This window comes from Suncus etruscus, chromosome 1 (assembly GCF_024139225.1).
Source record: "Suncus etruscus isolate mSunEtr1 chromosome 1, mSunEtr1.pri.cur, whole genome shotgun sequence".
Classification (NCBI taxonomy): Eukaryota; Metazoa; Chordata; class Mammalia; order Eulipotyphla; family Soricidae; genus Suncus; species Suncus etruscus.
In genome coordinates this window covers 204,720,953-204,733,100 of record NC_064848.1, presented here as the reverse complement: position 1 = coordinate 204,733,100, position 12,148 = coordinate 204,720,953, and the positions used below count along the sequence as shown (strand labels likewise).

At 60.9% G+C, this 12,148-nt stretch overlaps 1 protein-coding gene across 1 annotated transcript in view; it reads right to left on the bottom strand.

Moving 5' to 3' along the window:
* Nucleotides 1-52: 52 nt before the first annotated feature.
* Nucleotides 53-12,148, bottom strand: part of MYO15B (myosin XVB) — a 38,004-nt gene continuing 25,908 nt past the window's right edge. Inside the window, exons 31-65 of the mRNA XM_049768498.1 lie at nt 11,534-11,695; nt 11,280-11,380; nt 11,130-11,206; nt 10,952-11,036; nt 10,772-10,831; nt 10,562-10,668; nt 10,282-10,485; nt 9,440-9,521; nt 9,118-9,213; nt 8,846-9,035; nt 8,665-8,755; nt 8,285-8,570; nt 6,586-6,698; nt 6,445-6,504; nt 5,925-6,000; nt 5,709-5,827; nt 5,489-5,607; nt 5,199-5,340; nt 4,994-5,105; nt 4,775-4,905; nt 4,425-4,552; nt 4,284-4,335; nt 4,134-4,206; nt 3,862-3,938; nt 2,157-2,230; nt 1,964-2,067; nt 1,727-1,821; nt 1,560-1,637; nt 1,382-1,478; nt 1,148-1,293; nt 943-1,072; nt 709-828; nt 481-614; nt 245-385; nt 53-109 (exon numbers count right to left, since the gene is read on the bottom strand). Coding sequence (XP_049624455.1) covers nt 53-109; nt 245-385; nt 481-614; nt 709-828; nt 943-1,072; nt 1,148-1,293; nt 1,382-1,478; nt 1,560-1,637; nt 1,727-1,821; nt 1,964-2,067; nt 2,157-2,230; nt 3,862-3,938; nt 4,134-4,206; nt 4,284-4,335; nt 4,425-4,552; nt 4,775-4,905; nt 4,994-5,105; nt 5,199-5,340; nt 5,489-5,607; nt 5,709-5,827; nt 5,925-6,000; nt 6,445-6,504; nt 6,586-6,698; nt 8,285-8,570; nt 8,665-8,755; nt 8,846-9,035; nt 9,118-9,213; nt 9,440-9,521; nt 10,282-10,485; nt 10,562-10,668; nt 10,772-10,831; nt 10,952-11,036; nt 11,130-11,206; nt 11,280-11,380; nt 11,534-11,695 — 3,919 coding nt within the window. The remainder of the gene's footprint in view (nt 110-244; nt 386-480; nt 615-708; nt 829-942; nt 1,073-1,147; nt 1,294-1,381; nt 1,479-1,559; nt 1,638-1,726; nt 1,822-1,963; nt 2,068-2,156; nt 2,231-3,861; nt 3,939-4,133; nt 4,207-4,283; nt 4,336-4,424; nt 4,553-4,774; nt 4,906-4,993; nt 5,106-5,198; nt 5,341-5,488; nt 5,608-5,708; nt 5,828-5,924; nt 6,001-6,444; nt 6,505-6,585; nt 6,699-8,284; nt 8,571-8,664; nt 8,756-8,845; nt 9,036-9,117; nt 9,214-9,439; nt 9,522-10,281; nt 10,486-10,561; nt 10,669-10,771; nt 10,832-10,951; nt 11,037-11,129; nt 11,207-11,279; nt 11,381-11,533; nt 11,696-12,148) is intronic.

Sequence of the window (12,148 nt, the reverse complement as noted above, 5' to 3'; positions counted from 1 at the left end):
AGGCTTGTGCACGTCCAGATCTGTCTTGGCTCTTGTGGGCCTGACCAAGGCACTAAGTGGCAGCTGAATTTTCCAGCAGGAAGGCGATAGTGTGCTGCAGCTCCTGGGCCTGTGGGCACTGGGCATCAAGCCAGCCCCTCCCCCCCAGAGTCCAGCCCCGTGTGCCAGGTTTTGGTCAGCCCCCTGCAGTCCCACCTACAGTCCCACCAGTGTTCACGCCCTGCCGCCCCCCCCCATGACCCACCTGTGGCAGCTCGAACCAGATGGTGCGGGGGTTGGTGGGGGGGCCATAATTGACCTCCAGGCCGGGTGACCCCTGTTTCTCCTGTGGACTCAGCAGACGAAGCTTCTGCACATCCTGCAGTGCGATGGCGCAGCACTGTGTCTGCAGATGGACAGATGACCGGGCTCAGCTCCCGGAAGGCTCTGGGGTGCAGGGTTAGGAGGCACCTGCCCCCCTTCTCCCGGTGCCTGGCCCACCTGGGAGCTGCAGTCCACAAGGACCAGCTGCTGGCGGTTGATCCCTAGGAGGCTGTACCCAGGCAGGCTGGGCTCGCTGACCCGCAGCACCACGTATACGGTGTGTCCGAAGAGTGGCAGCTGACTCACGGCCTCTGCGGGGGCATGGCACGGGCTGAGTAACAGCAGGGCTCGGGGAGCACGACCCAGTGACGGGCTAAAGGGAGTTTCCAGGGGCTCCAGACCCACCAATGAAGCTGATCTGGGCCTCCTGCGTGCTGCAGCCTTGCAGCTTCCTCAGCTCCTGGTCCAGCAGGTCCTTGACCACAGCCATTTCCACCTGCGGGAGCAGCGGCTGCGGCAGATACACTGCCAGGTCCAGCCTGCAGTGACGCCGAGACATGAGGTCAGGCCAGGCCAGGGGAAGGGGCTGATCGGCCCAACCCACGGGGGTGTAGAGGGAGGTGCCAGGAGGGATGGGGCACAGGGCTTGCCTTGGCTGGGCGTCGTCCCTGTGGTCCTGGCTCAAGTACTGCAGAGCCGCCAGCCGGGCCAGCTGGGCAACCGCCTGTGCGCTGACCGGGAGCTTCCCCTGCACGTAGTCAAGCCGTACCTGCAGGAGCAGCCAGGGCAGCCTTGCTGGAGTCCCCCAAAAGGGGGTCCCCACCCCACCCGGGTCCCCACTCACCTGGTGATAGTGAACGCTGACGTAAGTGGGGTGGCTGAAGTGCAGCGGGGTCTCCCAGCCCAGCCGGCGGCTGTGCACGGTCACGTCCCGATCTGTCATCACACTGTTCAGGTACTCGTGGAGCCGCAGGGGCCGAACTAGCTGGCCTGTGGGGGAAGCCCAGATCACACCCAGGTGGCTGGCCAATGTGGGGAGCCCTTGTCCCGTGGCACAGTGGGCCCTGGAGCCACTCACCTTCCCCTTTGATGAGAAAGAGGGTGAACTCCTGGACTTCCTGTGGGTCCGTGATGCCCATGTTGGTGCACAGCTGCTCCAGCACCTCCACAGCCACCTGGGCACCATCAGGCTGTCAGAGGAGTGGAGTGGAGCCCCAGGGCACTCATGGGTAGCTCCCTGGCCCGCCCGTACTCACGGTGAAAGTCTGGATGTTGGTCTTGTAGGTGGTGCCGCCCGCCAGGTGGACAACCAGCAGGCGGGACACTTGACCTTTCTGCCAGGGAGGTCAAGCATCACCCATCAGCGGCAAAGACCCCCGAGCTCCCCCTGCCCCAGACCACCCGGCTGCCTGCACCTCCATACCAGGAAAGCCTTCATTTCCCCCGGGGAGGGCAGCCGCTGGCGGCCCCCGTATTTGACTGTGCGCTGGAGGTTCTCCTGGCTGATCTGGGAAGGGCCTGTGGAAAGGGGCCAGGCTAGGGTCACTCGGGTTCTGTGGGACCCTGCCCAGGCTATACCCTTGCCCTCACCTTTACACGCAACACGCACATACACACATATGCCCTTACACACATATACACGCACCCCCTTGGCTCAGGCCTGACTCCTGCAGAAACTTGGTGACGTAGGGCAGGAGCTTGGGCGATGGCAGAAAGAAGCCAGTAAGGAGACTGAGTAAGGTCCAGCCACGGGCACAGAAGTTGCTATGAAGAAAGATGGGGCTGTTGCAGACTGGCCAGGCCATTCCCCACCGGTCCTCTCCCCAATACCCCCTTCCTCCCCCCGCACTCACGGCTGGGGGTGTCCTGTGACCTGCTTGATGACTTGACAATAAATCTCATCCCTTAGCTGCTCCTGGCAACACAACTGTGGGGGGACAGGGGGTGGAGATCAGAGGCGGGAAGAAGAGCCAAGAACAAGGCTCTGAGGGCTGAGCACTAGATGCAGGAGCTCTGGGCTTCTATAACACTGTGTGGGCCTAAAGCAAATGTAAACACTAAAAGAAAAAAAAAAAAAAGAAAAAAGAAAAGACTGGAAACAACCAAGATTCCCTTCAACAGAGGAATGGTTAAAGAAATTGGTACATGGGGCCGGAAAGATAGCATGGAGGTAAGGCGTTTGCCTTTCATGCAGAAGGTCATCAGTTTGAATACGACTTCCCATATGGTCCCCCATGCCTGCCAGGAGCAATTTCTGAGCATGGAGCCAGGAATTTCCCCTGAGCACTGCCGGGTATGACCCAAAAACCACAGAAAAGAAAAAAAAAAAAAAGAAAAGAAAAGAAACTGGTACATATACACAATGGAGCCGTCAGGAGAGATGAAATCATGAAATTTTCCTTTCCTATACATGGATGGACATGGAAACTATTAAGCTGAGTGAAATAAGTCAGAGAGAGAGAGAGAGAGAGAGAGAGAGAGAGAGAGAGAGAGAGAGAGTGAGACTCACTCATCTAAGAAAAATAAAAGACATTATTGTAATAATAGCCAGAGACAATAGAGATGAGGACTGGAAGGACCGGCTCATGCTATGAAGCTCACCACAAAGAGTGGTGAATGCAGTTAGAGAAATTACATTAGCAACTATCATGACAATATTAATGAGTGAGAGAAGTAGAATGCCTGTCTCAAATACAGGCAAGGGGTGGGGAAGGAGGGAGATGGGGGACATTGGTGATGGGAATGTTGCACTGGTGAAGAGGGGCTGTTCTTTTTATGACTGAAACCCAACTACAAACATGTTTGTAATCATGGTGCTGAAAGATATTATCCAGAAATAAAAATACCCAGAGCCAGAGCGATAGCATGGAGGTAAAGCATTTGCCTTGCATGCAGAACAGTGGTTTGAATCCCGGCATCCCATATGGTCCCCTGTGCCTGTCAGGGGCAATTTCTGAGCATAGAGCCGGAGTAACCCCTGAGCACTGCCAGGTGTGACTCAAAAACAAAAAAAAAAAAAAAAAAAAAAAAAAAAAACAAACAAACAAAGGGCCCGGAGAGATAGCACAGCGGCGTTTGCCTTGCAAGCAGCCGATCCAGGACCTAAGGTGGTTGGTTCGAATCCCGGTGTCCCATATGGCCCCCCGTGCCTGCTAGGAGCTATTTCTGAGCAGACAGCCAGGAGGAACCCCTGAGCAACGCCGGGTGTGGCCCGAAAAACAAAAAACAAAAAAACAATGGGGCCAGAGTAATATATTGTTCAAGTGTTCAAGTGGATGTTTGCCTTTCATATGACCATTCTGAATTTGATTTCTGGCATCCCATAGGGTACCCCAAACCCCCACCAGAAATGATTCCTGAGAGCAGAGCCATGAGTCATTCCTGAGAACTGCCGGGTATGGCCCCAAAATAAAAGACTCCAAGTGGTTTCCCGTTTGAGTGACCTAGAGGACCTGGCCATAGCCCTGTGGCTGTCACCACACTGCCACCGAACTAGCACATGACAGTGAACACAGTCTAGGAGAGTTGGACCCAGGCAGGAGTCCCTGGCCCGCTCACCTTCAGAAGCGAGTAAACGAGGTCCAGTTCGTTCTTGCCACGGGGCCGAGCTTGGTCCCCCATGAACTGCCTCAGTGCTGTGGGCAGAGGGGGGAGCTAGAGGGAGAGGCTGGTTGCCGTGGCTCAGCCCCAAAGAAGGGGCCAAAACCCAGAGCCTGTGAGTTCCCAGGACCCCCTCACTGCAGTCCTGCCCCACTCTACCCCTCTACCCAGAACCCCTGGGTTATCCCTGAGTTATCTTGGAGTGCTGAGCAGGCCTCAGGGCCACTCACTCTGGAAGCTGTCCACCGCCTGCTTGCTGACCTTCTCATCCGTGAAGTCGATGAGGGAGTGATGGATGGGGTACTGCAGCCAGAGATGCCAATGAGACAGGCCGGGCCCCGCACACTGGTTGCCACTCCAGCCACCCTCTGACCCCTCACCTTGGTGTAGCAGACCAGGCCAGCCACGTTGTCAAGGCCCATGGAGTTCAGCCTGAGGAGAGGACAATGAGCTGCTTGCCGGCCATTCCCCAGCAGACATTGCGTCCCGAGAGGGCAGGGGAGGCACTGCAGGGTACTCACGAGCCCTGGGGCTTCCAGAAGTATCTCTGTGCGAACTCCTGCATGCTGTAGTCCTGGGAATCGGTTGATGTGGCCATGCTGCTCACAGAAGGTGGCTGGCTGGCATATTCCATGTCCTCGCCATGCTTCTGGGGAAGGCCAGAAGGGTGCTAGAAAGCTTGGGATACCCAGTGGCACCCTCTGCAGCCCTGGGGGCCCCGTCCCAGCAGCAGAAGCCACGAAAGAGCGTTGATTGCCGAGGTAGCAAGGGGAGCATAGGGGACTCTCAGGCCACTGCTGGGGACCGGCAGTTCCATCTTTCCCAGGTGCCTACTCAAGCAAACCTGGCCTAGGCAGAGAGGGGCCCTCACCTTAGGACCTCGGTCCTTTTTCTGGCCACCCTTCTTCTCTGCTGCAAAGGAAGGATCGGGAGCCGCAGCTGGCTGCACCATGTCGGCAGGGAAGAGTCCGGAGCGGCCGCCCAGAGAGCCAAACTGCCAGCCTGCAAGGCAGCCTGCAGCTCACCCACAGCCCAGCGGCACCCCAACGCAGCTGCCCAGAGCCAGCAACCAAGGGTCCTCCTCCCATACCTGGCTCCAGAGGGGCTCCTGGCAACAGCTTGATGAGGTCCCCACGCTGGAAGCTGAGGAGGCTGTGGTCGTCCGTGATGTAGCTTCTCAGAGCCACCACGTAATCTGAATCCTGGGCACAGCAAGGCGAGGGGACAGTCGCTCAGCCCAATGGTCCACAGTGCCCAGAGACCCAGAGGCCAGGGACCCAGAGCTGGGCACTGACCTTCTTCAGCTCGGCCAGGAACAGGCCCACCAACGCCACAATGGCGTCTGCCCAGGTTGTGCGTAGCAATAGCTGCTCGTTCTTCAGGGTCAGCTCCAGGGCGTCACCGGCTCGGCTCTCCACCGCCAGCACCTCAGCAAAGCTGGGCAGGGAGAGAGAGGGTGCCCGTAGGAAGGGGCGAGGGGGTGCACAGGAGGAGCAAGGAGTTGCATAGGAGTGGTGAGAAGTTAATGCAGAAGAGGAGGAGGTGTGGTGGGTTTGGTGTCGCTTACATCCCCTCCCTGCCTCACCTGTAGGAGCAGAGCGTCTTCAGCCGCTCTGGCTGGAAGCTGGGGCCCTGTGCCACTTTGAGCAGCCTAAGACCTCGGTGTGACACACCCAGGAGCTGCACATCACTGCCGCTCTCCCCCTGCAAGGTAGGTGGGTCACCAAGGCCCTGGCCCTGTCCCGCCATGGTCCTTCACCCGCTACCCCCTATCCAGCCACCCGCACCTCACACCCAGCCCTCACCGAGACAGGGAAGATGCGGGAGAAGTAGTTGGCCCAATTGTCCCGCGCAGCCATCACGATGCGTTTCTTCGCACTGTCCTCAGCACTGTGCAGCGAGTCCAGGCCCACCCCCAGGTCTCCTGCAGATGGGAGAACAGCACTGTCCCCAGGCCCCTCACCAGGATGCCAGAGTCAGCCCCCCTCACTGCAGGCCACTGCCCGGGTCACCCCGCATACCCAACAGCTCCTTCATCCGGCGCCGCTCATCTGGGGAGATTCTAATGCAGGACTCAGCGAAGGTGTCTCGAATGATCTGGGGGTGTCCCGAATGAGGCAGCGAGTCAGAGCCCCTCACAGAGGCAATGTTCCATGCTCTGTCTCTCCTTGCTCACCCCCACCCAACACAATCCCTATTCGCCTCTTTGGCTCAGAGGCTGCAAGCCTGCTCCTGCTTCATTTCAGACTGAAATGGGAAGGGGGTGTAGGGGGGGTGTCCAGCAACTGTCTAGGGAGAACCAGAGGAGGCAAAGGACCACAGCAAGTCAGGGAGCCCTGCTGGAAGCCATTCTCAGAAGTTACTCTAGGCTCAGTGCTCAGGTAGTGCTGACAGGGTGCGGGGAAACAGAAACTGACACTGCTTGTCCCCTTGCCCATGTCCCCAGCACACCCCGCTTCCCAATTCCCATCAAGGTTGTCATCTCCCCATCAGACCTTGCCCCCCACATCCTCCGGCACGCTGGTCCGAACCCCTGCTCACCTGCTCACACAAGAGCCCGAGGCACCTGGGGTGGCTGAAGTTCTCCCGGGGATAGAAGAGCTGAAGAGCAGGGGTGGGTGAGATGGAGGTGCGGTGCCCGGCTCCCCAGCCCCTTCGCCCTGGCCCACACCCAGCGCCCACCTCCTTGCGCAGAAACAGCTTCCACCTCGGGTGGGCGTAGGAGAAGCACACGCTGGCCGAGGCGACGTGCAGCTGCGTGGACAAGCCCGTGTCGTGCATGGGCTCCGCCAGGCCTGCAGGGAATGCAGGGAGGTGAGGCGAGGGGCTGCCCGAGCTCCCTTGCAGGCCCTGACACCCACCCACCCACTACCATGATACTCCCCGGGGCTGTCAGGACTGCGTCCTTGGCCTGGCGGGTCCTGGGTGGAAATGCAGTAAATGCCCATCAAGGCTGCCAAGTTCTGGGTGTCAAGAGGCTGCTGGGACCCCAGGCCCGGCTCCTCTGGGGGAGCCCGGCGTCCCTTCCCCAGCACTCCCCTTCCCCAGATCACGCCTGCTGCCCCAGGACAAGCCCTACCCTAGACAGGCCCTCCTCTGGGGACTTGCCTCTTACCCCAGGGTAGGCCACTAGCCTGAGGATGTGTCTCAGAACCCAGAGAGACACATGCCCACCCACCAAGGCCTTGCCCTCGGACACGCCCCTCGCCCAGAACCACGCCCCTCGCCCCCAGACCCTGCCCATGGGCACATACCTTGCCTCAAAAACCCACTTCAGGACACGCCCCCTACCCATAACCACGCCCCTTTCACAAGAACCTTGCTCCGGGACACGCCCCTTTCCCAAGAGCCACGCCCCTTGCCTCAGACCACGCCTCCTACCCAGGACATGCTTCTTGCCCAGAACCACGCCCCTTACCCATAGCCACGCCCCTTGCCCCAGAACACCGCTTCAGGGCACGCCCCTTACTCAAGTCACGCCCCTTGGCCCCAGGACATGTCCCTCATCCCATAACCACGCCCTTGCCCCAGGACCCCGCCCAAGACACGCCCCTTACCTGTAGTCACACCCCTTGCCCCCAGAAAACCGCTTCACGATATGCCCTTACCCAAGAACTATGCCCCTTGTCCCAAGACCACGCCCATCCTCCCATGACCACGCCCTTGCCCCAGAACCTGCTCTAGAACACACCCCTTACTCCCTTACTCCATAGCCACGCCCCTGGTCTAGAACCACGCCCCTTTCCCCAGGACCCCGCCCAAGACACGCCCCTTACCCTGTAGCCACGCCCCATAGCCCAGGACCACGCCCATCATCCCAGGACCACGCCCTTGCCCCAGAACCTGCTCTAGAACACACCCCTTACTCCCTTACTTTATAGCCACGCCCCTTGTCTAGAACCACGCCCCTTTCCCCAGGACCCCGCCCAAGACACGCCTCTTATCCTGTAGTCACACCCCATCGCCCAGGACCACGCCCATCGTCCCATGACCACGCCCTTGCCCCAGAATCTGCTCTAGAACCACGCCCCTTACTCCATAACCACGCCCCTTGTCTCAGGACCCCGTCCAAGACACGCCCCTTACCCTGTAGTCACGCCCCATCGCCCGGGACCACGCCCTCGCCCCATAACCCGCTCTAGAACACGCCCCCTTACTCCATAACCACGCCCCTTGTCTAGAACCACGCCCCTTGCTCCCAGGACTCCGCCCTCAAGACACGCCCCTTACCTGTAGTCACACCCCTACCCCCAGAAAACAGCTTCACGATACGCCCTTACCCGAGAACCACGCCCCTTGCCCCAGGACCACGCCCAAGACACGCCCTTACCCTGTGACCACGCCCACCGCCCCAGAACCCCGCCCCGGGAACGCCCCTTACCCCTGGAAGCCCTGGCCGGGGCATCCGAGCTCTGGCTCTCCGGGGGCGGCGTCGGAGGCAGCGGGGGCCCGGGGAATCCAGGGGGCCCCGGGGGCGGCGGCGGCGGCGGCGGCGCGGGGGCCACGGGAGCCGCGCGGGGGGCCTCGGCGGCGGCCCTCTGGCTGAACAGCTGCTGCAGGGGCCCCTGCTTCTCCTTGATGGAGCTGCAAGGGCCCTGCCGCCGGGCGTGCTGCGGGCGCGGGGCCACGGGGGGCGCGGGCTCCTTCCTGGGGCCGGGCGACAGCGGCTGCGGGCGCGGGGAACGGAGGACGGGTGAGCCTCCGGGGGCCCCGGCCCTGCCCGCCCGGGCCTGGGCTGCGGGGAGCCCGGGGGGGCCTCACCGACGTGGGGGGCTGCGAGCCTTGGATGCCCAGCTTGGCCAGCGCCTCGTCCTTGGGGTCGCTCTTCTTGGCGAACAACTTCGGGGGCTTCCTGGCGGGCGGGAGCAGCGGGCGCGGGTCAGGGCAAGGCCCCAGGCGGGTGGGACCCAGCGGCCCCGGCACCCACCGCCCCCGGGCCCACCTGGGCGGCTGCACGGGCGCGGGCACCGGGGCCGGGCGGCTCTGGTACATGCGGATCAGGTTCCCGATCTCCCGGCTGGGCTGGGGCCGGGGCGTGGGCTCCGTGGAGCTGCCGCGAACCACCTCTCTGCCTGGGGGCTCCGTCCTGGCCGCCGGCTTCCTGGCCACCGGGGGTGGAGCGAGGGGCCTCTCTGTCCACAGAGAGGAGACTGAGGCCCTGGGCCCTGCCGAGGACCCCCACCCCACCCCACCCTCCATCTCTCCCCACCCCACCTGCTCTGGGCTCCTCTTCCTGCTCCACCTTAGGGGGCTCAGGGGGCGTCCACACTTTGGTGGGGCGCTTCTTGATGGTCTTGGCCGGCTTCTGCCCTGTGAGAGCCCCAGGCCTGGTTTTGGTTTTGTTTTTTTGTGGGGGGGCCACACCGAGCAGTGCTCAGTGCTCAGTACTCCTGGCTCTGTGCTCAGAGATCACCCCAGCTGGGGCCCAAACCTGAGACAGCCACATGCCAGGCAAGCACCTCTCTTTCCCCCACGCCTGTTCCCCCTCTGGCACCCTGACCCAGGGCGGCCAACCCATCTGGCTCCCCTCTCTCACCCATCTTCAGGAAGTAGGCCCGTTTCTCCTGGAAGCTCCTGGGACTCAGGGTCCCGTCACAGGTGTCCCATGGAGACTCATCCTGTGGCCAGAGGGACAAAAATCAAAGACTTTTAGAGGCCTGAGTGATAGCACAGCAAAGACTTTTGTCTCACACAACCAGGTTTCGATCCCTGGCATCCTATATGGTCCCTTGAGCCTGCCAGGAATAATTTCTGAGCACAGATCCCAAGAGTAACTCCTGAGTGCCAGGTGTGGCCCCAAAACGAACAAGCAAAATAATCAGAATGCTCAGGGACTGGAACTACTACGTACAATACAGCAGCTCAGAAATAGCTCCTGGCAGGCACAGGGGACCATATGGGACACAGGGATTCGAACCAACCACCTTTGGTCCTGGATCTGCTGCTTGCAAGGCAAACACCGCTGTGCTATCTCTCCGGGCCCAGGGTTCCCCAAATTCTGCCAGGAAGTGTAAGCCCCGAGCACTGCCATGTGTGGCCCCCAAACAAAAAGCTCGGGTCTGGAGCAGTGGCACAAGCAGTAGGATGTTTGCCTTGTATGCAGCTGACCTAGGACAGACCTCAGTTCGATCCCTGGCATCGGTCCCCCAAGCCATAAGTGATTTCTGAGTGCATAGCCATAGTAACCCCTGAGCGTCACTGGTGTAGCCCAAAATCCAAAAACAAACAAACAAACAAACAAAACAAAAAGCTCAAAGGCTCTGCCTGCTGGCCAGGATCCCAAGAGCCGGACATTGTCACCCTCTCAAGCTCCCCACTGCAGCTTGGGAGCCTATGGGTGTCCCCACCCCCACTCCCCAACATCAGGCCAGCACCCACCGGCTCAGGCTCCAGCTCTGGCTCCGACTCTGGCTCTGGCTCCTTGACGGGCACTGGTGGCTTCTTGGACTTGGGCGCCTGGGGCGTGGCGGGCGCCTGGGGCGTGGCGGGCTCCTGCTGCTGCGTCTTTTGCTGCTGCGTCTTTTGCTGCTGCGACCGCTGCTCCCGGGACATTGTCATAGCTTCTGCAGTCATCTGCTGAGCCTGCTCGGGACATGGAACATGAGTGAGGGCAGCCAGTCCAGCCGCCCCTGCAAGTCCTGGAGTGCTCCCTCCTCACCAGGAGCATGGCCTGCTGGTTGATGAAGGCCTGTTGCTGCCGCATCAGCTCCTGTGAGTTCAGGCTCGGAAACTGCGGCTGAGGCAGCTGTGGGGGCATCATCATGGCTGTAAGGGAGGTCCGAGGGGGCCAAGGTTGGTGTGTGAGGCTACAACCAAGCCCACTGCCCCCCCCCAGATCTCCCCCAGTCTCTGGCAGGCCTGGCCTCACGTGGCATCATAGGCGCTGGCATCATGGCAGGCTGGTATGCTGGCATCATACCGGGGTACACTGAGGAGACAAGCCCTCCCATGTCAGCTTGCCTTGCACCCCTCAGGCTGTGTCCCTCCAGCCCCTTCCCTCTGTACCCCCAAGTACAAGGGGTACTGACTCAGGAGCCCCCATACTTACTCATGGGGTAGCTGCCCTGCTGCATGGGCCCAATGCCACCCCCTCCTTTCATGCGGCTGCTCAGAGTCCAGCCTTGCTCCAGGTCCTGAAGGTCAAAGGGGACAGATTTAGAGGTGGGAAGTGGGGGTGGCAGAGGGCCATGGGGAGGCCCCGGCCAGAAATGGGGTGCAGGACTCACACTGGGGCCTGAGGAGAGGACAGGCTCGAAGAGGTGGTCCAGGAAGCCGTCCAAACTCCCTGGGGCCTGGGATTCACCTGCGGGACCACAGAAAGTGAGTGACCCGTCTGGGCTGGGCCCTCCCGGCCGCCTTTCCCAGCTTGGCCTTACCTGAGAAGCTCCTGCCAGGCAGTGTTGGGGCTGGACCTGGAGGAGGGGCTGGGGGGTACGAGGGGGCCTGGAAGCCAGGGACGGGTGGGATGTCCTCGACTCTGCAGGAGAAAGGGAACCCAGCTCAGGGCCATGTGTAAGGACTGCAATGGGGGGAGTCCCCCAAGGAGAGGAGGCATTTGCGTGGGAATGGGGTGCTCGCCCCTGCTTCCCAGAGTGCACAGGGAAAGGAAGGGGTGCTGGTGGTCACCTACAGGCTCCGGGAGGTGATGGGGTAGCTGCGGGGGGGCGTGGGGTCCCCCAGGTCTTCAATCTTGCCGATTAGGTCCAGCACGAAGTCACAGCCCAGGAGGTCCTGCCAGGAGTCTCCGGAGTGCAGTGACACGGACCAGCCACGAGGGGGCGTATCCAGGCCCCTGTATGGACAGAGGCTGTGACCACCCCAGCCAGCTCCCAACTGAGGGAAGCTGCAGAAGGGTCCAGAACCTAGGTGGGCCCCCGAGTTCTACCCACTGTCCGTAAAGGATCACAGTCCTCTCGACACCCCCAGACAAGCACATGGCTATTCACCCATGTTTTTGCTGATGGGTGGACTTGCATGTGTGTGTGTGTGTGTGTGTGTGTGTGTGTGTGTGTGTGTGTGTGTGTGTGTGTAACCTGTGGCATTCAGGAGTTATGCCTGAATCTGCGCTCAGAAATCACTCCTGGCATGCTCAGGGGACCCTATGGGATGCCAGAGATTGAACCTGGGTTGGCTGCATGCAAGGCAGACACCCTCCCCACTGTGCTATTGCTCTTACTCCTGTTGGCCCAGACACGACAGTCTAGACTGAGGACACCCCCATGGGCCGCACCCCTCCCTGAACACA